The sequence below is a fragment of the Pan troglodytes genome, chromosome 1, assembly GCF_028858775.2.
Source record: "Pan troglodytes isolate AG18354 chromosome 1, NHGRI_mPanTro3-v2.0_pri, whole genome shotgun sequence".
Classification (NCBI taxonomy): Eukaryota; Metazoa; Chordata; class Mammalia; order Primates; family Hominidae; genus Pan; species Pan troglodytes.
Genome location: NC_072398.2, coordinates 52,220,428 through 52,245,781, shown reverse-complemented (window position 1 = coordinate 52,245,781; position 25,354 = coordinate 52,220,428). Strand labels below are relative to the sequence as shown.

Below are 25,354 nucleotides of genomic sequence, written 5' to 3'. Positions count from 1 at the left end.
CATGAGACGAAATGGAAAGGACTACTGATATGTAATTGAACATGGATGAATCTCAAAAATATTAATCTAAGTGAGAAAAAAGAAAATGCTACACTTAGAAAGTGATTATCTCAAAGTTACTCTGAGATTTGGGAGCTATAAAATATCAATTCGTACATTTCTAGAATACTGTTTTCAATTTCTATGCGTATCATGGGCTCTGCAAAAGACAAAGCTGTACACTTCAATCTGATTTGACCAGTTTTGATAAATGATCTAAGATTTGTAAAATAAAAGAGGATGCTTTAAAATTTTTATAGAATGTATATCCAATGAATATAATTTTAATCCAATTTATAAACCCTTACTGTCAGTAAACTGAGTACATAAATATGTACATTAACTTTTAAATTCACAAAATTTTATCTTCTTTAAAATAATACATTATAGTGATAAAGGTAGACTGTAATAACAGTCAATGAGGTGTTCACAAATAAAAATAGATCTGACTAAATAGTCTTAATATGTTTTTCATAGGGTTTGAATAATGAGAAGGATCATTATAGGGAAATGTATTTTTCTCTTGTAATTAACTGTTATAGCACAAAAAAAACACGATTGTCGGACTATTTTTAATAGTACTCAATTTATTAGCACACACTGATTGGTAAATTTTATTCCTACAATGGGACTTTCTTAGTCGAGTTGTACATCATATGGCATAGAAAAGCAATCCTCAATTTTATTTTGTTTCAGAATTTTGTGATATGCCTGTTTTTGAGAATTCCAGAGCCAAGAGTAATGGCATGTGGTTTAAGCTCCATGACACATTGGACTATGAATGCTATGATGGATATGAAAGCAGTTATGGAAACACCACAGATTCCATAGTGTGTGGTGAAGATGGCTGGTCCCATTTGCCAACATGCTATAGTAAGTATTTTATTCAAGTATTTCTTTTTACTAGAATTAAACAAATAGAAACATACATATGTATATGTACACATATGTGTATGAATACATATGTGTACATATACATGTTGTCCTCATTTGAGTGTGAATTACCTTGAAACTTAAAAAAAAAAGGTTGAAAATACAAATGTCTTCCTAAGAAATCAAATAAGATACATTTAAGAGTATATAAAAAGCTTTATTCAGAAAGTTTCCAATAAAACTGTTGATTTTTCCCTAATGTAAAGTATTTTTTTTCAGATTCTTCAGAAAACTGTGGGCCTCCTCCACCTATTAGCAATGGAGATACCACGTCCTTCCCGCAAAAAGTGTATCTGCCATGGTCAAGAGTCGAGTACCAGTGCCAGTCCTACTATGAACTTCAGGGTTCTAAATATGTAACATGTAGTAATGGAGAGTGGTCAGAACCACCAAGATGCATATGTAAGTTCTTAATATTCTGGATCTGAGAAAATTAGAGTAATAACTTTGATCCTTGTTTATTTATACTAAAATTTTTATGGGTTATTACCCTAGAACTGTGTTCACAAACAGCTATTCTGCTGAATATTTGCCTTTCAGATCTTAATATATAAGTGTATAAGCTTGGAAAATTTTATGTAAACAATGACAAAGCTTCCTTTTAAAAACAGGAATGTTCAGAGACCTCAATTTGTTAATGGACACAATGAGTCTTCAAGAATGATATCCATTTATTGCACACATATGAAATATAGCATCTCACCTTAACATCAATAACCATTTTCACATTATTAATACTTAGGTAAACAGTTTTCAAAGAGTTTTGAAAACACTGTTTTAAAAACCACGGATGTGGAACCAACCCAAATGTCCAGACCCAAATGATAGACTAGATAAAGAAAATGTGGCACATGTACACCATGGAATACTATGCAGCCATAAAAATGGATACGTTCATGTCCATGTCAAAAGTGACATGGAGGAAGCTGGAAACCATCCTTCTCAGCAAACTATCACAAGAACAGAAAACCTAGCACCACATGTTCTCACTCAGATGTGGGAACTGAACAAGGAGAACAGGTGGACTCAGGGAGGGGAACATCACACACCAGGGTCTGTCACAGGATGCGGAGCTAGGGGAGGGATAGCATTAAGAGAAACACCTAATGTAGGTGATGGGTTGATGGGTGCAGCAAACCACCATGGCACATGTATTCCTATGTAAAAAACTGCATGTCCTGCACATGTACCCCGAACTTAAAGTATAATAAAAACCATGCACTATTAACCAAAATCCTACTTGAAAACCTGAAATGCTTCCTGATAGAGCACATAGCTAGTTAACACTGAGAAGTTCTTTCTCTGATTATTGTTTTTTTCTTACACTTTACCAGTATTTCTAGCAAGCAAGAAAGAAATTAACAGAAAGCTCAGCCATTTCCAAATCCCAATGCTTTCTGTTTTCACCTTCATCTCCTCTCCCCTCGTCCCAGAATGAAAATGAATACACTAAAAAGCCCTCAAGTCTGTAATATAGGTATACTCTTAGAATTTTGTCCCACAAATCCTATGAACTTGAGGCAACACAATTCAAAAAATATGAGTCAAAATAATTATGGCAGCAAAAAGAAAACCTAAAAGAAAATTTGCCGCAAATTTCTACTAGCCTATGAGGTACAGAACTGAGATACCCATCAGGCCTTGCATATCAGATAACTTATTCCTGTCACAGCTCTTAAACTGTAAACTCACAAGTTTTCCAAATGCTCAAGTTCCTAAGTACAGGATGATACAAGCAGTTCTTTTCTGTGATATGACTCATTTCTTTTATTTTGATGCTATGCTACCTTTTACCTTTTATAGTGACGGATGATGCTGATATTTTGGCTGATCCTATGATGGGTTAAACCTTAATTATTGTCCCTATTTATGTATCCACTTCTGTAGATGATCATGTGTAAGTCTGGGCTCCAAACCATGCAAGTGGCAAGACTGCAGAGGAAAATTCGTATCCTCAAATCAAAATAGTTTACAAGTATCTTTGAACATGATTTCATAGGAAAAATTAAGTATTAGGTTTCAGAGATAAATTCTGAGTCTTAAATTTGACTGACTGAGGAGATGGACACTCCTAAGATGGATTTCACAGCAAAATCATTACGTCTTCTCATAATCAAGAACAGGAAAGGATTATAATTATCTGAGGACATAAGATCAGTTCCATGATACAAGCAAGACTTTCAGTCTTAAAATCTAAAGAAGCAAAGAGCATTCAAGTGGGAATTCTAGGGAAAAAGGCAACCTTATGAAAAATATTACATATACATATGGCATATTAAAGTAATAAGGAAAACATTCCAGAACAGCAGGAAACTTTAGAAACTTTTGAAAAATATGTTTGGAGAAGTATGTAGTGCTCAAATAATATTTATTTTTGAATTGTAAACAGCCCCTGAATGTATTGAAGAGATCTTAAAAATTTTTGGATTTCAAAAGTGATATGTACTATGTTAAGGAATTTATTTAAGTAAGTGCTTGAAAGATGGATTAAAATATGATTTGGGGAAATTTCTAAAGAAATACTAATGTTAATAAGGGCTAGACTTGAGTGCAGAATACTTGCATCAAAAGGAGAGAAGAGGAGTGAATGATATCATCAAAAATGAAAAGCTTACCATGGAAGAATTGGGTTTAATACCTAGGGTATGGGTTGATAGGTGGAGCTAACCACCATGGCACACATTTACCTATGTAACAAACCTTCACATCCTACACATGTATCCAGGGAACTTAAAAAATAATTATAAAATTTAAAAAAAAATCTAAAAGAAAACCAGCCAGGCGTGGTGGCTCACACCTGTAATCCCAGGACTTTGGGAAGCCAAAGCAGGTGGATCACCTGAGGTCAGGAGTTTGAGACCAGCCTGACCAATATGGTAAAACTCTGTGTCTACTAAAATTACAAAAATTAGATGGGCGTGGTGGTGTGTGCCCATAGTGCTGGCCACTCAGGAGACTGAGGCAGGAGAATCACTTGAACCTGGGAGACGGAGGTCACAGTGAGCAGTGATTGCACCACTGCACTCCAGCCTGGGAGACAGAGTGAAATTTCGTCTAAAAAAAAAAAAAAAAAAAGGAAAGAAAAAAAAAAACATTATGTGGTAGGTAACATAATCAAAACAGTCATCTCTTATATCATTGTCTGTTACAGTGAAACATTATTTATACTATTTTTGTTTTTTGTTACAAGCAATGAAACCTTGTGAGTTTCCAGAAATTCAACATGGACATCTATATTATGAGAATATGCGTAGACTATACTTTCCAGTAGCTACAGGACAATCTTACTCCTATTACTGTGACAAAAATTTTGTGACTCCTTCAGGAAGTTACTGGGATTACATTCACTGCACACAAGATGGGTGGTCGCCAACAGTCCCATGCCTCAGTAAGCAAACCTCTTTACAACAATATGTGCATAAAACTTGCAAAGAATGGAGAGAGAAGAGCAAACAAATGATTACATTGTCTTATATGACAGAAATGGTACCAAAGGAAGAGTTGTTCATGCAAAAAAACCAAACTAGATCTTTTCTGTTATGAGACCTTCATGAAAATCACATGAGAAATAAATATAGGAACCTTATGAGAATACCTATATAATTTAAACATATTTTATCATAAAAACTAAAGATAAGTAACATTGAATACTGACCTTTTTGTACAAACATTTAGTAGTAGCTTTAGTTTTCCTTCAGTGATACGTCATTTTTGTGTACTGATGCAGTCTTATTTAAATATTCAAAAAATTATTTTAATATACTATTTTGATCAAATTCATGTTTCTAATTTACCTTTTAATCATTTTATGGTCTTTAGGACAATGTATTCTCAGTTATTTGGAGAATGGATATAACACAAAATATGAAGGAATATCTTTACAGAGTCAATCTGTAAAAGTTGAGGATATCCTGGCTACAGTCTTTCAAATGTGCAGACCACAGTTCCATGTACAGAGGATGAATGGTCTCCTCCTCCCAGATGCATTCGTGGCAGTTAGTCCACTTGTTTGAGACCCCAGTATGTCCTTAACTGTCTAAGATCTACACCTTTAACTGGAAAATTTTGTATATCAACTCTCAAGCTGAATATATGTCTTTTTTATTTTTAAATAGAAGCCTAGCTAGTTTTCAGTTCCAAATGTGTCTGAATACATTTATAATTTCTGGATAATGAGTGGATTCTGTCACTTAATAGTCAAGTAACAATAGAAATATAAATCATGAATAGCACAAAATAAATAGACTACGGATTAAAGTAACATTGCTTCGGTATTTATATTGAAATCATGCTAAATGCATTGATTTAAGTAGATTATAAAATTATAGCATTAATTAAAAAATAAATATAACGCTTGCCCACAGGTCACTGCTACATCTCTCACAATTATATCATATCTATTTTTATAGTTAATGCTCTGTTGCTTTAAATTAAGACTGATCTTCAGTTACAGCTGACTTTCACTTTTTAAGTAAAGGGGACTCTGAAAGTTGTTTGTGTGTATTGCTTGCAATTTACCAAACATTCCATTATAGAAACCGCATGATAATTATGGAATAATTGAGACGTAAGATAATGGGAATCTTCCTACAACATTATAGGAGCAACTGTCTTCAACAATAGCCTAGGCCCCTGAAAGAAAAGTCCCTTTTTCTCCTGCCATAAGCACCAACTCTATCATTAATCCACCTAATAAATATTGTTGTGTGTCAAGCACTTTATAGGTATTGAAAATAAAACTGTTTACAATAGAAACTGAACACTGTAGTTTAGAGGCTGGAGAAGATTAATAGGAAAGTAGGCAAGAATAGATCAGAAAACTCATGATTATGACAAATGCTATATTATAAATATGCATCATCTTTAAACATGATTTTTCTTTCAGATAGTAAAATTAGTCCATTTACATTTGTTTTCTAATTACTAATTAGAAAAGAACGTATACATTACTAATATCTTAAAACATATACATTACTAAAATAATTACTACCTTATACATATACCCATTAGTAATGTATAGAACACATACATTACTAATAATAAAGAACAAATACATTGCTAATATATTAGAACTTATTTTTGCTATCTTGTTTGCTTTCTTTTTTCTGCTTACATTTCCACATGCCTCTCAAACACCACGTCTATATGGGTTTAAGCACCCACTTAAGATGACAACCACTTTAAATTCTTGGAGACAAAAGATTTACAAAATTACTTTCTTGCCTGTGGTAGCAGTGTGTACCGTATCTTTTGCCTGGGAAATGGCATTTGACTTAAGGAGGTTTAAGACCCCTTAATAGTACCAAAAATACTCAGGTTGTTGCAAAGTAGCCAGAAACTCTTCCAAAATATCATTAGGGACTTGAGAGTCTGCTAGATCTGCATTCCTTAAGGCCCGCCAGAGCTCTGTTGACAGTCTCAAGGATTCTTTGCTTTTATTCTGCCCTTCCCTGTGTTTTCACTATTTTCTTTCAAAATTCATGGATGTCTAGGAAACTTCCAGTTTTGCTGTTTTCAATTCATTAACAGATGTTTCATTGTTTCACCATACTGCCATGTTTTTACTTGTTCCCTTCTATAAAAGAAGTATTCAACAAATATTTACTTTTTTCTCTACTTTTTCTATTTTAGGAACATGCTCAAAATCAGATGTAGAAATTGAAAATGGATTCATTTCTGAATCTTCCTCTATTTATATTTTAAATGAAGAAACACAATATAATTGTAAACCAGGATATGCAACAGCAGATGGAAATTCTTCAGGATCAATTACATGTTTGCAAAATGGATGGTCAACACAACCAATTTGCATTAGTAAGTGATTTACATATTCCCACTCAGTTTCTGTCAACTTCTTTCCTCTCTTTGAGGTGATAGTGTTTTACAGAAAAAGATAGAAAACACTTTTAGGAGTAAAGAGATATAAATACTTCTAACATCATCTAACATTCTGTGCCAAACTAAGTCTTTTTTGCCTTTTTAGAGTAATGGCTACTTGGGAAGATGATCATTCCATCTCTCTCAATTCAATTTGCCTTTACGTAAAAGCAATCCCATCAGGTACAGACTAGTTAGGGAGCTGCATGGGAATATCAGCACAATGGATTACTTGTCAATAAAAACTTTGTTCTTTTCCTTTTCTTTGTATTTCAAAATTATCAACTGCTTGTATTGTATTCCTTGCTCACACTCAGAAAAGATGTACATGTCAGGGAAGGGATGAGTGCTTAATTCTGAGTTTCTGCTAGCATCAGGAAAATGAGACTTCAATAATTTGTATCAATGATGCAACTGAGGAGAACCAACTCAAAAAATTATTTCCAGCTTATTGTCTAGTACAGAGAAAACAAGTAAAGAAAAAGGGTAAGTGGGTGGGCTGAATGTTTACAAACCTCATACTTGGCAATGGATTCCTTACAACTAAAGTTCTCTAAAACATTCCCAACTTGTAATTACTTATTAATAAAGAGATTGCATAATGAACAATGGAAACCTTGCAGTGGCAAAAGTTTATCTTTTTTGTCTTTCCTCTTTAGGCATTCACCAAGATTTGTAAAGATAAATCATTTGATGTATTTTTAACACACATATTGATATATAATTTACATACTGCAAAATCCACTTCATTTTCAAGGGTACAATTCAACTATCTTTAGCCATGAGACGAAATGGAAAGGACTACTGATATGTAATTGAACATGGATGAATCTCAAAAATATTAATCTAAGTGAGAAAAAAGAAAATGCTACACTTAGAAAGTGATTATCTCAAAGTTACTCTGAGATTTGGGAGCTATAAAATATCAATTCGTACATTTCTAGAATACTGTTTTCAATTTCTATGCGTATCATGGGCTCTGCAAAAGACAAAGCTGTACACTTCAATCTGATTTGACCAGTTTTGATAAATGATCTAAGATTTGTAAAATAAAAGAGGATGCTTTAAAATTTTTATAGAATGTATATCCAATGAATATAATTTTAATCCAATTTATAAACCCTTACTGTCAGTAAACTGAGTACATAAATATGTACATTAACTTTTAAATTCACAAAATTTTATCTTCTTTAAAATAATACATTATAGTGATAAAGGTAGACTGTAATAACAGTCAATGAGGTGTTCACAAATAAAAATAGATCTGACTAAATAGTCTTAATATGTTTTTCATAGGGTTTGAATAATGAGAAGGATCATTATAGGGAAATGTATTTTTCTCTTGTAATTAACTGTTATAGCACAAAAAAAACACTGATTGTCGGACTATTTTTAATAGTACTCAATTTATTAGCACACACTGATTGGTAAATTTTATTCCTACAATGGGACTTTCTTAGTCGAGTTGTACATCATATGGCATAGAAAAGCAATCCTCAATTTTATTTTGTTTCAGAATTTTGTGATATGCCTGTTTTTGAGAATTCCAGAGCCAAGAGTAATGGCATGTGGTTTAAGCTCCATGACACATTGGACTATGAATGCTATGATGGATATGAAAGCAGTTATGGAAACACCACAGATTCCATAGTGTGTGGTGAAGATGGCTGGTCCCATTTGCCAACATGCTATAGTAAGTATTTTATTCAAGTATTTCTTTTTACTAGAATTAAACAAATAGAAACATACATATGTATATGTACACATATGTGTATGAATACATATGTGTACATATACATGTTGTCCTCATTTGAGTGTGAATTACCTTGAAACTTAAAAAAAAAAGGTTGAAAATACAAATGTCTTCCTAAGAAATCAAATAAGATACATTTAAGAGTATATAAAAAGCTTTATTCAGAAAGTTTCCAATAAAACTGTTGATTTTTCCCTAATGTAAAGTATTTTTTTTCAGATTCTTCAGAAAACTGTGGGCCTCCTCCACCTATTAGCAATGGAGATACCACGTCCTTCCCGCAAAAAGTGTATCTGCCATGGTCAAGAGTCGAGTACCAGTGCCAGTCCTACTATGAACTTCAGGGTTCTAAATATGTAACATGTAGTAATGGAGAGTGGTCAGAACCACCAAGATGCATATGTAAGTTCTTAATATTCTGGATCTGAGAAAATTAGAGTAATAACTTTGATCCTTGTTTATTTATACTAAAATTTTTATGGGTTATTACCCTAGAACTGTGTTCACAAACAGCTATTCTGCTGAATATTTGCCTTTCAGATCTTAATATATAAGTGTATAAGCTTGGAAAATTTTATGTAAACAATGACAAAGCTTCCTTTTAAAAACAGGAATGTTCAGAGACCTCAATTTGTTAATGGACACAATGAGTCTTCAAGAATGATATCCATTTATTGCACACATATGAAATATAGCATCTCACCTTAACATCAATAACCATTTTCACATTATTAATACTTAGGTAAACAGTTTTCAAAGAGTTTTGAAAACACTGTTTTAAAAACCATGGATGTGGAACCAACCCAAATGTCCAGACCCAAATGATAGACTAGATAAAGAAAATGTGGCACATGTACACCATGGAATACTATGCAGCCATAAAAATGGATACGTTCATGTCCATGTCAAAAGTGACATGGAGGAAGCTGGAAACCATCCTTCTCAGCAAACTATCACAAGAACAGAAAACCTAGCACCACATGTTCTCACTCAGATGTGGGAACTGAACAAGGAGAACAGGTGGACTCAGGGAGGGGAACATCACACACCAGGGTCTGTCACAGGATGGGGAGCTAGGGGAGGGATAGCATTAAGAGAAACACCTAATGTAGGTGATGGGTTGATGGGTGCAGCAAACCACCATGGCACATGTATTCCTATGTAAAAAACTGCATGTCCTGCACATGTACCCCGAACTTAAAGTATAATAAAAACCATGCACTATTAACCAAAATCCTACTTGAAAACCTGAAATGCTTCCTGATAGAGCACATAGCTAGTTAACACTGAGAAGTTCTTTCTCTGATTATTGTTTTTTTCTTACACTTTACCAGTATTTCTAGCAAGCAAGAAAGAAATTAACAGAAAGCTCAGCCATTTCCAAATCCCAATGCTTTCTGTTTTCACCTTCATCTCCTCTCCCCTCGTCCCAGAATGAAAATGAATACACTAAAAAGCCCTCAAGTCTGTAATATAGGTATACTCTTAGAATTTTGTCCCACAAATCCTATGAACTTGAAGCAACACAATTCAAAAAATATGAGTCAAAATAATTATGGCAGCAAAAAGAAAACCTAAAAGAAAATTTGCCGCAAATTTCTACTAGCCTATGAGGTACAGAACTGAGATACCCATCAGGCCTTGCATATCAGATAACTTATTCCTGTCACAGCTCTTAAACTGTAAACTCACAAGTTTTCCAAATGCTCAAGTTCCTAAGTACAGGATGATACAAGCAGTTCTTTTCTGTGATATGACTCATTTCTTTTATTTTGATGCTATGCTACCTTTTACCTTTTATAGTGACGGATGATGCTGATATTTTGGCTGATCCTATGATGGGTTAAACCTTAATTATTGTCCCTATTTATGTATCCACTTCTGTAGATGATCATGTGTAAGTCTGGGCTCCAAACCATGCAAGTGGCAAGACTGCAGAGGAAAATTCGTATCCTCAAATCAAAATAGTTTACAAGTATCTTTGAACATGATTTCATAGGAAAAATTAAGTATTAGGTTTCAGAGATAAATTCTGAGTCTTAAATTTGACTGACTGAGGAGATGGACACTCCTAAGATGGATTTCACAGCAAAATCATTACGTCTTCTCATAATCAAGAACAGGAAAGGATTATAATTATCTGAGGACATAAGATCAGTTCCATGATACAAGCAAGACTTTCAGTCTTAAAATCTAAAGAAGCAAAGAGCATTCAAGTGGGAATTCTAGGGAAAAAGGCAACCTTATGAAAAATATTACATATACATATGGCATATTAAAGTAATAAGGAAAACATTCCAGAACAGCAGGAAACTTTAGAAACTTTTGAAAAATATGTTTGGAGAAGTATGTAGTGCTCAAATAATATTTATTTTTGAATTGTAAACAGCCCCTGAATGTATTGAAGAGATCTTAAAAATTTTTGGATTTCAAAAGTGATATGTACTATGTTAAGGAATTTATTTAAGTAAGTGCTTGAAAGATGGATTAAAATATGATTTGGGGAAATTTCTAAAGAAATACTAATGTTAATAAGGGCTAGACTTGAGTGCAGAATACTTGCATCAAAAGGAGAGAAGAGGAGTGAATGATATCATCAAAAATGAAAAGCTTACCATGGAAGAATTGGGTTTAATACCTAGGGTATGGGTTGATAGGTGGAGCTAACCACCATGGCACACATTTACCTATGTAACAAACCTTCACATCCTACACATGTATCCAGGGAACTTAAAAAATAATTATAAAATTTAAAAAAAAATCTAAAAGAAAACCAGCCAGGCGTGGTGGCTCACACCTGTAATCCCAGGACTTTGGGAAGCCAAAGCAGGTGGATCACCTGAGGTCAGGAGTTTGAGACCAGCCTGACCAATATGGTAAAACTCTGTGTCTACTAAAATTACAAAAATTAGATGGGCGTGGTGGTGTGTGCCCATAGTGCTGGCCACTCAGGAGACTGAGGCAGGAGAATCACTTGAACCTGGGAGACGGAGGTCACAGTGAGCAGTGATTGCACCACTGCACTCCAGCCTGGGAGACAGAGTGAAATTTCGTCTAAAAAAAAAAAAAAAAAGGAAAGAAAAAAAAAAAAACATTATGTGGAAGGTAACATAATCAAAACAGTCATCTCTTATATCATTGTCTGTTACAGTGAAACATTATTTATACTATTTTTGTTTTTTGTTACAAGCAATGAAACCTTGTGAGTTTCCAGAAATTCAACATGGACATCTATATTATGAGAATATGCGTAGACTATACTTTCCAGTAGCTACAGGACAATCTTACTCCTATTACTGTGACAAAAATTTTGTGACTCCTTCAGGAAGTTACTGGGATTACATTCACTGCACACAAGATGGGTGGTCGCCAACAGTCCCATGCCTCAGTAAGCAAACCTCTTTACAACAATATGTGCATAAAACTTGCAAAGAATGGAGAGAGAAGAGCAAACAAATGATTACATTGTCTTATATGACAGAAATGGTACCAAAGGAAGAGTTGTTCATGCAAAAAAACCAAACTAGATCTTTTCTGTTATGAGACCTTCATGAAAATCACATGAGAAATAAATATAGGAACCTTATGAGAATACCTATATAATTTAAACATATTTTATCATAAAAACTAAAGATAAGTAACATTGAATACTGACCTTTTTGTACAAACATTTAGTAGTAGCTTTAGTTTTCCTTCAGTGATACGTCATTTTTGTGTACTGATGCAGTCTTATTTAAATATTCAAAAAATTATTTTAATATACTATTTTGATCAAATTCATGTTTCTAATTTACCTTTTAATCATTTTATGGTCTTTAGGACAATGTATTCTCAGTTATTTGGAGAATGGATATAACACAAAATATGAAGGAATATCTTTACAGAGTCAATCTGTAAAAGTTGAGGATATCCTGGCTACAGTCTTTCAAATGTGCAGACCACAGTTCCATGTACAGAGGATGAATGGTCTCCTCCTCCCAGATGCATTCGTGGCAGTTAGTCCACTTGTTTGAGACCCCAGTATGTCCTTAACTGTCTAAGATCTACACCTTTAACTGGAAAATTTTGTATATCAACTCTCAAGCTGAATATATGTCTTTTTTATTTTTAAATAGAAGCCTAGCTAGTTTTCAGTTCCAAATGTGTCTGAATACATTTATAATTTCTGGATAATGAGTGGATTCTGTCACTTAATAGTCAAGTAACAATAGAAATATAAATCATGAATAGCACAAAATAAATAGACTACGGATTAAAGTAACATTGCTTCGGTATTTATATTGAAATCATGCTAAATGCATTGATTTAAGTAGATTATAAAATTATAGCATTAATTAAAAAATAAATATAACGCTTGCCCACAGGTCACTGCTACATCTCTCACAATTATATCATATCTATTTTTATAGTTAATGCTCTGTTGCTTTAAATTAAGACTGATCTTCAGTTACAGCTGACTTTCACTTTTTAAGTAAAGGGGACTCTGAAAGTTGTTTGTGTGTATTGCTTGCAATTTACCAAACATTCCATTATAGAAACCGCATGATAATTATGGAATAATTGAGACGTAAGATAATGGGAATCTTCCTACAACATTATAGGAGCAACTGTCTTCAACAATAGCCTAGGCCCCTGAAAGAAAAGTCCCTTTTTCTCCTGCCATAAGCACCAACTCTATCATTAATCCACCTAATAAATATTGTTGTGTGTCAAGCACTTTATAGGTATTGAAAATAAAACTGTTTACAATAGAAACTGAACACTGTAGTTTAGAGGCTGGAGGAGATTAATAGGAAAGTAGGCAAGAATAGATCAGAAAACTCATGATTATGACAAATGCTATATTATAAATATGCATCATCTTTAAACATGATTTTTCTTTCAGATAGTAAAATTAGTCCATTTACATTTGTTTTCTAATTACTAATTAGAAAAGAACGTATACATTACTAATATCTTAAAACATATACATTACTAAAATAATTACTACCTTATACATATACCCATTAGTAATGTATAGAACACATACATTACTAATAATAAAGAACAAATACATTGCTAATATATTAGAACTTATTTTTGCTATCTTGTTTGCTTTCTTTTTTCTGCTTACATTTCCACATGCCTCTCAAACACCACGTCTATATGGGTTTAAGCACCCACTTAAGATGACAACCACTTTAAATTCTTGGAGACAAAAGATTTACAAAATTACTTTCTTGCCTGTGGTAGCAGTGTGTACCGTATCTTTTGCCTGGGAAATGGCATTTGACCTAAGGAGGTTTAAGACCCCTTAATAGTACCAAAAATACTCAGGTTGTTGCAAAGTAGCCAGAAACTTCCAAAATTTCATTAGGGACTTGAGAGTCTCCTAGATCTGCATTCCTCAAGGCCTGCCAGAGCTCTGTTGACAGTCTCAAGGATTCTTTGCTTTCATTTTGCCCTTCCCTGTGTTCAACATTTCCTTCAGAAATTCGTGGTTTCCTTTAAGAACACAGATGTCTAGGAAACTTCCAGTTTTGCTGTTTTCAACTCATTAACAAATGTTTCATTGTTTTGCCATATTGCCATGTTTTTACTTGTTCCCTCCTATAAAAGAACTACTCAACAAATATTTACTTTTTTCTCTACTTTTTCTATTTTAGGAACATGCTCAAAATCAGATATAGAAATTGAAAATGGATTCATTTCTGAATATTCCTCTATTTATATTTTAAATAAAGAAATACAATATAAATGTAAACCAGGATATGCAACAGCAGATGGAAATTCTTCAGGATCAATTACATGTTTGCAAAATGGATGGTCAACACAACCAATTTGCATTAGTAAGTGATTTACATATTCCCACTCAGTTTCTGTCAACTTCGTTCCTCTCTTTGAGATGATAGTGTTTTACTTAAAAATATAGAAAACAATTTTAGGAGTAAAGAGATACAAATACTTCTAAAACCATTCAACACTCTGTGCCAAATTAAGTCTTTTGCATGTTTAGAGTAATGGCTACTTGGGAAGATGATCATTTCATCTCTTACAACTCAATCTGCCTTTACATAAAAGCAATCTTATCATGTACAGACTAGTTTGGGAGCTGCATGAGAATAACAGCAAAATGTGTTAGTTGCCATTAAAAACTTCGTTGTTTTCCCTTTCTTTGTATTTCAAAATTATCAACTGCTTGTATTGCATTCCTTGCTCATACTCAGAAAAGTTGTACATGTCGGGGGAGAAATGAGTGCTTAATTCTGAATTTCTGCTAGCATCAGGAGAATCAGACCTTAATAATTTGTATCAATGATGCTACTGAGGATATCCAATCAAAAAATTATCTCCACCCTATTGTTTACTACAGAGAAAACAAGTAAAGGAAAAGGGTAGGTGGGTGGGCTGAATGTTTACAAACCTCCTACCTGCCAATGGATTCTTTACATGTAAAGTTCTCTGAACATGCTCGACCTTTACTTAGTATGATAAAGAGAATGCATAATGAACAAAGGAAATCTTTCAGTGGCAAAAGTTGATTTTTTTTCTTTCCTCTTTATATATTCACAAAGAATTTTAAAGATAAATTGCTGAATGTATTTTTAACCCAGATACTGTTGTATAATTTACATACTCCCAAATCCACTTCATTTTCAAGGGTACAATTCAACTATTTTTAGTCATGAGATAATATGGAACCTTGATACATAATACAACATGGAAGACTCTCAAAAATATTAAGCTAAGTGAGAAAAAAGATACACTTACAAAGTGATTATCTCAATGTTATCATGAGTTTTGGGGTTTATATGAATTCCTACATTTCTAGAATACTGTTTTCAATTTCTATACTTATCACGGGCTCTGTGTAAATAAAAAGGTGTATACTTCAATTTTACTCAGCTTTGATAAATGATCTACTTTAAAACTTGTGAAATAAAAGACAGGATGCTTCATAAATTTTATAGAACTTATATCCAATTAATATAATTTTTATCTAATATATACACCCTTACTGTTAGTAAATCGTTACATAACTACATAAATGGTTACATTAACTTTTAAATTCACAAAATTTTATCGTCTTTAAAATAATATATTGTAACATCATAGTAGCAGAATTTAATAACAGCCAATGAGATTTTTCACAAATAAAAATAGGTCTTACCAAATGTTTCTAATATATTTTCACAGGATTTGAATGATAAGAAAGAATATACAGAGAGAAATATATTTAGCTATTGTAATTATTATAGCACAAAAAGCACTGATTGTCAGACTGTTTTTAATAGTACTCAATTTATTAGCACACACTGATTGGTAAATTTTATCCCTACAATGGGACTTTCTTAGTTGAGTTGTGCATCGTATGGCATAGAAAAGCAATCCTCAATTTTATTTTGTTTCAGAATTTTGTGATATGCCTGTTTTTGAGAATTCCAGAGCCAAGAGTAATGGCGTGCTGTTTAAGCTCCATGACACATTGGACTACGAATGTTACGATGGATATGAAATCAGTTATGGAAACACCACAGGTTCCATAGTGTGTGGTGAAGATGGGTGGTCCCATTTGCCAACATGTTATAGTAAGTATTTTATTCAAGTATTTTTTATTAGAATTAAATAAAATAATAGACACCTACATATGTATATGTTCACATATATGTGTGTACATATATGTATATATATGTAGTCCTCCTATGAGTGTGAATTATCTTGAGACTTTAAAAAAAAACAAGATCGAAAATGCAAATGTCTTCCTAAGAAATCAAATAAGATACAGTTAAGAGTATATAAAAAGCTTTATTTAGAAAGTTTCCAATAAAACTGTTGATTTTTCCCCACATATATATATATTTTTTCAGATTCTTCAGAAAAGTGTGGGCCTCCTCCACCTATTAGCAATGGAGGTACCACCTCCTTTCTACTAAAATTGTATGTGCCACAGTCAAGAGTCGAGTACCAATGCCAGCCCTACTATGAACTTCAGGGTTCTAATTATGTAACATGTAGTAATGGAGAGTGGTCAGAACCACCAAGATGCATACGTAAGTTCTTAAAATTCTAGATCCTGAGAAAATCAGAGTAATAAGTTTGATATTTGCTTTTTTATACTAGAATTTTTATGGGTTATTACCCTAGAACTGTGTTAACAAACAGCTATTCTGCTGAATATTTGCCTTTCAGATCTTAATATATAAGTGTATAAGCTTGGAAAATTCCATCTAAACAATGACCAAGTTTCTTTTTTAAAACAGGAATGTCGGCCTGGGGTGGTGGCTCATGCCTGTAGCCCCAGCACTTTGGAAGGCCGAGGCAGGCAGATCACGAGGTCAGGAGTTCGAGATCAGCCTGACCAACATGGTGAACCCTGTCTCTACAAAAAATACAAAAATTAGCCAGGCATGCTGGCATATGCCTGTAATCCTAGCTACTCAGGAGGGTGAGGCAGGAGAATCATCTGAACCCGGGAGGCAGAGGTTGCAGTGAGCGGAGATTGCACCATTGCCCTCCAGCCTGGGCGACAGAGGGAGACTCCGTCTCCAAAAATAAAAAAATAAAAAATAAAAAATAAATAAATAAAACAGAAGAAGAAGAAAAGAAAAAGAGAAAAAGAAAAAACCAAGAATGTTCAGAGTCTTCAATTTGTTAATGGATACAATGAGTCTTCTAGAATGACATCCATTTATTGCGCACATATGAAATATGGCATCTCAGCTTAACACCAGTAATCATTTTCACATTATTAACACTGAGGTAGAGTTTTCAAACAGTTATGAAAACACTGTTTCAAAAAACCACGAACTATTAAATCCTCCTTGAAAACATGAAATTTTTCCTGATAGAATGCAAAGCTGGTTAACACTGAGAAGTTCTTTCTCTGATTATTATTCTTACTTATATTTTATCAGTATTCCTAGCAAGCAACAAAGAAATTAACGAAACTTCAGCCATTTCCACAACCCATTGCTTTTCCATTTTTACCTTATTCTCCTCTTCCCTTATACCAGAATCAAAATGAATACCCTAAAAACCCCTCAAGCCAGTAATATAGGTATACTTCTAGAATTTTGTCCCCCAAGTACTATGAACTTGAAGCAACACAATTCAAAAAAATATAAGCCACAATAATTATAGCAACAACAAGAAAACCTAAAAGAAAACTTGCCACAAGTTTCTACTAGCCTATGAGGTAGAGCCCTGGGATACCCATCAGGCCTTGCATGTCAGATAACCTATTCCTATCACAGTTCTTAAACTATAAGTTCATGAGTTTTTCAAGTGCTCAAGTTCCTAAGTAAAGGATGATACAAGCCGTTCTTTTCTGTGATGTGACTCATTTCCTTTATTTTGATGCTATGCTACCTTTTACCTTTCATATTGACTGATGACGCTGATATTTTGGCTGATCTTACAATGGGCTAAACCTTAATTACTGTCCCCTACTTAAGTATCCACTTCTGTAGATGATCATGTCCAAGTTTGAGCTCCAAACTATGCAAGTGGCAAGACTGAAGAAGAAATTAGTATCCTCAAATCAAAATAGTTTACAAGTATCTTCAAACTTGATTTCATAGAAAAGTGTTAGGTTTCAGAGATAAATTCTGAGTCTCAAATTTGATTGACTGAGGAGATGGACACTCCTAAGATGGGTTTCACAGCAAAAGCATTACCTCTTCTCACAATCAAGAACAGGAAAGGATTATAATTATCTGAAGATACAAGATCAGTTCCATGATACAAGCAAGACTTTCAGTCTTCAAAACTAAAGAAGCAAAGAGCATTCAAGCACAGAATTCTAGGGAAAAAGGCAACCTTATGGAAAAGATTACATATACATATGGCATATTAAAGCAATGAGGAAAACTTTCCCAGGCAGCAGGAAACTTTAGAAAGTTTTGGAAAATATGTTTGGAGAAGTATTTAGAGTTCAAATAATATTTATTTTTGAATTGTAAACAGCCCCTGAATGTATTGAAGAGCTCTTAAAAATTTTTGGATTTCAAAAGTGATATGTACTATGTTAAGAAATTTATTTAAGTAAGTACTTGAAAGATGTATTAAAATATGATTGGGGAAATTTCTAAAGAAATGCTAATGCTAATAAGGGCTAAACGAGAATGCAGAATACTTGAGTCAAAAGAAGAGATAGGTGAGTGAATGATATCATCAAAAATGAAAAGCTTGCTATGTAAGAACTGACACTTTTATCATGTAAGAATTAGGCTTAATACCTAGGGTATGGGTTGATAGGTACAGCAAACCACCATGGCACACATTTACCTATGGAACAAACCTGCATATCCCGCACATGTACCCTGGAACTTAAAAAAAAATTATAAATTTTTTTACAAAAGAATTTTATAAAAGAAAACCCATATGTGGAAGTAACATTATCTTACTGATTTTACAGATGAAGGCATAGTGAGATAGAGTAATTTGTCCATAATCATGTAGGGATTCATATTTACTCTGTGTGCTTATCCTTGCCTCTCTTTAAAATAGAAAATGAAGATGACAGGGATAGATGATGGTGATAGAGAGAGAGATAACTGATAGATATTGAGGTATATTTATGTATGTATGTATGTATGTATATATAGTTTCATTTTAATAGATGACTATTAGAAAGATTATACCTTTCTACAGTTCTGTTTCTACATTGTGGGCATAAGAGAAAAATATAAACATAGAATTAAATTAGCAAAATGTGAGTACATTTGGAGTGCTTGTAGTCACGGCTTGTCGAATGGGGGAAAGGAGGATAGGTAACCATGACTCCAATGGAACATGTTAGCATAATCCTTTTTGATATGAAGTCACTAGGGTGGACACAACATGTTTTAGGGAAGAAGAGTTCAGCCTCTAGAGAAAGACTGCCAGGGTTCACGTTTATCACCTCACCTGATGATCTCTGCTGTGACGTTGGGGAAGTGCAACTGAACTTATTATATTTGTGAAATGCTAAAGTCAGTATGTAGCACAAGTTAATAACTATTAACTATTTGGATTATTTTATAATTTTATTTTATCCTAAACTACTCATTAGGATGCATTTTATTTGCTCATGAAAGAGAAGATTATGATTGTTAATTGTTTTTTTCTGCTTTCAGATCCATGTATAATAACTGAAAAAAACATGAATAAAAATAACATAAAGTTAAAAGGAAGAAATGACAGAAAATATTATGCAAAAACAGGGGATACCATTGAATTTATGTGTAAATTGGGATATAATGCAAATACATCAATTCTATCATTTCAAGCAGTGTGTCGGGAAGGGATAGTGGAATACCCCAGATGCGAATAAGGCAACATTGGTACCCTAAATGTATGTCCAACTTCCACTTCTTCCACTTCTCAGTCTTATGGTCTCAAAGCTTGCAAAGATAGCTTCTGATATTGTTGTAATTTCTACTTTATTTCAAAGAAAATTAATATAAGAGTTTCAATTTGCAACTTAATATGTTCTCAAAAATATATTAAAACAAACTAAATTATTGCTTATGCTTGTACTAAAATAATAAAAACTACTCTTATATTGGACTTCTTATCAATGAATTAGTAAGTATAGAGACAGACAGCTGAATGGCTTTCTGCATATTGTATAGTATACCTAGACATAGAAACAAAATGACTTTAGATTTTATTTGGGGAAGTAATAATACCATAAAATTAGATATTAAAATTATAAGTGAAAATAAACACACTATAGTATTCCCTTATTGTAGCCATGGTCCTCTAGATGCAGTTAACCAAATAGGGTCATTTTTATTAAAAGTAGTGTTTCCTGCCAAACACTGACATTACATCATTATCATGATTTAAAGGAAATAGTACTAAAGAAGGTGAATTATTATCATTTTCCTGTGAAAAAAGAAAAGAGGTTTTGCTAACCCTTTCAGAGCATTGGGAACACAGCCAGAAGTGCATTAAATGTATATATTAACTTGGGCAATGTTGACACTTTAGGATGCTGAAGCCAGGTGCAGTGGCACACGCCTGTAATCCCAGCACTTTGAGAGGCCAAGCTGGGAATCATCAGAGGTCAAAAGTTCAAGACCAGCCTGGTCAACACGGTGAAACCCTGTCTCTACTAAAAACAGAAAAACTAGCTGGGCATGATGGCATGCACCTGTAGTCCCAGCCACTCAGGAGGCTGAGGTGGGAGAATCACTTTAACCAGTGGGGCAGAGGTTGAACTGAGCCAAGATAGTGCCACTGCACTCCAGCCTGGGCAACAGACTGAGACTCTGTCTTAAAAAGAAATAAATAGGATGCTGAAAATTCCTATTTAAGGAAATAATTCTTTTTCTGATTTGTTTAAGGCTACATTTGTATTTTCTTAATACAAATATTTTGAAAGTTTCTTCATATATGGTTTTTGCATTTCTTATTAAGTTTTGCTTCAGATTTTTTTTGGTCTTTTCTCCTGTTAATTGCCTTCACTCTCTGTTCTGTACTTTTCTTTGTATATAAGGAGTTTTTGAAAAGATTGTATATCCCTGTTAACAAATTGAAATCCCTATTCACTTTAATAGATTTTTACCCCCAGTTAGCATATGGTTAGTGAGAAGTTGCAGGGTAAGAAGAAAACAATGTTCCCTTTCCCAACACTTTTCCTGATTATAGAGAAAAAAGCATGAACTTGTATAATGATCTAGTCCTGTACAGAATGAGAAATATTAATTGCTAGACTGAGAATGTTTTGGTGACTAAAGCTAGGAATAACTTTTTAAGACTGAAGAATGATATAAGCTATCAAATCTAACTCAGTTTTCAAATAACAGGTTTGCAGAGACTGGAGAATAAAAAGTAAAAAATTGTTTTATTAATTCCAGTGACTAATTCTACTTCATCAACATATATCATAAATAAAATTTCAAAAATAATTGCTGATATGGTTTGACTGCGTCCCCACCCAATTCTCACCTTGAATTATATAATCCCCATGCATCAAAGGTGCAAGCCAGGTGGAGATAATGGAATCATGGGAGCAGTTTCCCCATACCCCACTCATGGTAGTAAATACGTCTCATGAGATCTAATGGTTTTATAAATGTAAGTTCCCCTGGACAAGTTCTCTTGCCTGCCACCATGTAAGATGTACCTTTGCTACTCATTCACCTTCTGCCATGATGGTGAGGCCTTCCCAGCAATGTGGAACTGTGAGTCCATTAAACCTCTTTCCTTTATAAATTACCTAGTCTCAAGTATGTTTTTATTAGCAGTGTGAGAATCAACTAATACAGTAAATTGGTATTACACAGTAGAGTGGGGTGCTGCTGTAAAGATAACCCAAAATGTAGAGTGACTTTGGAACTGGGGAACAGACAGAGGTTGGAACAGTTTGGAGGACTCAGAAGAAGGCAGGAAGATGTGGGGAAGTTTGGAACTTCTTAGAGAGACTTGTGAAATGGCTTTGACCAAAATGCTGATAGTGATTTGGAAAATGCAATCTAGGCTGAGGTGGTCTCAGCTAGAGATGAGAAACTTGTTGGGAACAGGAACAAGGTGATTGTCACTATGGTATAGCTCAGAGACTGGTGGCATTTTGCCACTTCCCTAGAGATGCGGAACTTTGAACTTGAGAGAGATGATTTAAGGCATCTGGCGGAAAAAATTTCTGAGCAGCAAAGCGTTCAAGAGATGACTTGGGTGCTGTTAAAAGCATTCAATTTTATATATTCACAAATATATGGTTTGGAATTGGAAATTATGTTCAAAGGGAAGCAGAGCATAAAAGTTCAGAAAATTTGCAGCCTGATGATTTGATAGAAAAGAAAAACCCATTTTCTGGGGAGCAATTTAAGCTGGCTGCAGAAATTTGCACAAGTAATGAGAAGCCAAATGTTAATCACCAAGACAATGGGGAAAATGTCTCCAGGGCATGTCAGAGGTCTCCAGGGCATGTCAGAGGTCTTCAGGGCAACCCCACCCATCACAGGCCCAGAGGCCTAGGAGAAAAAAATGGTTTTGTGAGTAGGGCCCAGGACCATGCTGCTTTTTGCAGTTTCAGGAGTTGGTGCCCTGCATCCCAGCAGGGGCTAAAAGGGGTCAACATAGAGCTCAGACCATTGCTTTGGATGGTGCAAGCCCCAAGCCTTGGTAGCTCCCATGTGATGTTGAGATTGTGGTGCACAGAAGTCAAGAATTAAGGTTTGGGAACCTCTGCTTAGATTTCAGAAGATGTATGGAAATGCCTGGATGTCCAGCAAATGTTTGCTGCAGGGGTGGGATCCTCATGGAGAACCTCTGCTATGGCAGTGCAGAAGGAAAATGTGGGGTGGGAGCCCCCACACAGAGTCCCCACTGGGGCACTGCTTAGCGGAGCTGTGAGAAGAGGCCCACTGTACTCCAGACCCCAGAATGGTAGTTCCACCGACAGTTAGCATCGTGCACCTGGAAAAGATGCAGACACTCAATGCCATCCCATGGAAGCAGTCAGGAGGGAAGTTGTACCCTGCAAAGCCACAGGGGTGGAGTTGCCTAAGACCATGGGAACCCACCTGTTGCATCAGCGTGACCTGGATGTGAGACATGGAGTCAAATGAGATCATTTTTGAGCTTTAAGATTTGACTGCCCTGCTGGATTTTGTACTTGCATGAGACCTGTAGCCCCTTTGTTTTGGCCAATTTCTCCCATTTGGAACAGGTTTACTTACCCATTGTCTGCACCATTGTCTGTACCATTGTATCTAGGAAATAACTAATTTGCTTTTGATTTTACAAAGGGACTTGCCTTGTCTCAGATGAGACTTGAGACTGTGGACTTTTGAGTTAATGCTGAAATGAGTTAAGACTTTGAGAGGCTTTTGGGAAGGCATAATTGGTTCTGAAATGTGAGGACATGATATTTGGGAGGGGCCAGGGTGGAATGATATAGTTTGACTCTGTGTCTCTGCTCAAATCTTACCCCATGTTAAGGGCAGGGCCATGTGGAGATAATTGAATCATGGGGACTATTTCCCCATATTGCTCTCATGGTAGTGAGTAAGTCTCACAAGATCTGATGGTTTTATAAATGGGAGTTCCCCTGCACAAGCCCTCTTGCATGTCACCATGTAAGATGTGACTTTGCTCCTCATTTACCTTCCACCATGATTGTGAGGCCTCCCCAGCCATGTGGAACTGTGAGTCAATTAAACCTCTTGTTTTAATAAATTACCTAGTCTCAGGTATGTCTTTATTAGCAGCATGAGAACAGACTAATATGATTGCCTTAGTTTCCTAAAATGGTACAAAAATAAATGGCAGGAAACCACAACTGTAGGAGCAACAAGCAATATGATCAGGAAGAGGAAAATAAAATGTGATATAAAAGCATCAGTGGGGTTATTAAAGAGTAGAGTATGCACCTAGCAAAGTGAATTGGTGTGATAGATAAGAAATTTGGTGTAGTGGGTTTTCAAAGGGAAACCATAGAGAAATGAATGATTACAGAGATTATTAATCTGGAGAATAAACCACAGAAATCTAAGTCTAGGGAAGAAACCAGAACAATTGCAATAAGTACAATCATCAAAATGTTCTTACATTTCTTTCTAAACAATTATTCCTAGTGTATAGCTTAATGTGGTTCCAGGCAAAGTGAGAGATAAAATCTCTAGAATAAATCACTAGATAAGATCACTAGAAACATAATCTAGCCAATTGTTTTTTAATTATAAGACTAACAAATCTTACAAATCTTTAGGCAGGAAAATAAAAATGACTGAAAATGAAATCTTAGGGAAAATAGAATCGTTGTTATATTAAAATGTAAATATATTGGTGTGATATTTATCAAGCAAAATACCTATTTATGGGCCAGACATAGTGGATCATCCTGTAATCCCAGCACTTTGGGATGCTGAGGTGAAAGGGTTGCTTGAGGTCAGGAGTTTGTGATCAGCCTGGGAATCATAGCAAGATCCTGTTTATAAAAACAAAGAAAACTAATTAGCTGGGTGTGGTGGTGCATGCCTGTAGTCCCAGCTACTAGAGGAGGATGAGGTGGGACAATTGTGCCACTGCACTCCAACCCAGCGGCAGAGCCAGTCCCTGTCTCAAAAAGAAAATAAAACAACCCCCCCCATTTATTAGTTCATTAATTTGTGCCTAGAAATCAATTGTTTTAACACACCCATTAAGAATCATTATATGCCAAGCCTTTTATCTAGATAGGAAGCACATTTTGAATTTGAAAATACTATTGCTTGATATCAAGTTAATTATAACTTCTTTGAAGATACAATGCAAACACAAAATTCAGAATACAAAAATATGTAGACAGTATGTTGTTAACAATGAGGGAAGAAAATACAGCGGGGAGATTGGCAGGAAAAACAAGACATTTCGACTTTATCACTTTGAGGTTTCTTCTATTTTACAGTTATTTTATTTATTTATTTATTTTTAATTTTGTGGGTACACAGTAGGTATATATATTTATGGGGTGTATGAGATATTTTGATACAGGCATGCAATGTGAGATAAGCACATCATGGAGAATAGGGTATCCATCCCCTCAAGCATTTATCCTTTGAGTTACAAACAACCCAATTACACTATTTAAGTTATATTTAAGGTATACTATTAAATTATTGTTGACTATAGTAGCCTTATTGTGCTATCAATTAGTAGGTCTTATTCATTCTTCTAATTATTTATTTGTACCTATTGAAAATAGGTACCCACCTCCTCCCTGACACTCCCAACCACTGCCTCCCACCACTAGCCCCTTGTGTCTGGTAACCATTCATCTACTGTCTATGTCCATGAGTTCAA

General features: G+C 34.5%; 1 protein-coding gene across 14 annotated transcripts in view; it reads left to right on the top strand.

Annotated features, from left to right (window-relative positions):
• The window catches only part of LOC457604 (complement factor H-related protein 4), a 39,905-nt gene extending 18,118 nt beyond the window's left edge, over positions 1-21,787 (top strand). For 5 of the 14 annotated variants that reach the window (XM_054656951.2, XM_063794037.1, XM_024350740.3 and 2 more), the window contains 11 exons: positions 736-912; positions 1,192-1,374; positions 4,163-4,360; positions 6,604-6,786; positions 8,366-8,542; positions 8,822-9,004; positions 11,793-11,990; positions 14,248-14,430; positions 15,994-16,170; positions 16,450-16,632; positions 19,699-21,787. In XM_054656951.2, the coding sequence (XP_054512926.1) occupies positions 736-912; positions 1,192-1,374; positions 4,163-4,360; positions 6,604-6,786; positions 8,366-8,542; positions 8,822-9,004; positions 11,793-11,990; positions 14,248-14,430; positions 15,994-16,170; positions 16,450-16,632; positions 19,699-19,895 (2,039 nt within the window). In that variant the 3' untranslated portion in view covers positions 19,896-21,787. Of the gene's footprint in view, positions 1-735; positions 913-1,178; positions 1,375-4,162; positions 4,361-6,603; positions 6,787-7,212; positions 7,336-8,365; positions 8,543-8,808; positions 9,005-11,792; positions 11,991-14,247; positions 14,431-15,993; positions 16,171-16,449; positions 16,633-16,842 lie in introns of those variants that run through there. The other 9 variants (XM_054656950.2, XM_054656965.1, XM_054656956.1 and 6 more) reach the window with 9 other exon arrangements.
• Positions 21,788-25,354: the final 3,567 nt, after the last annotated feature.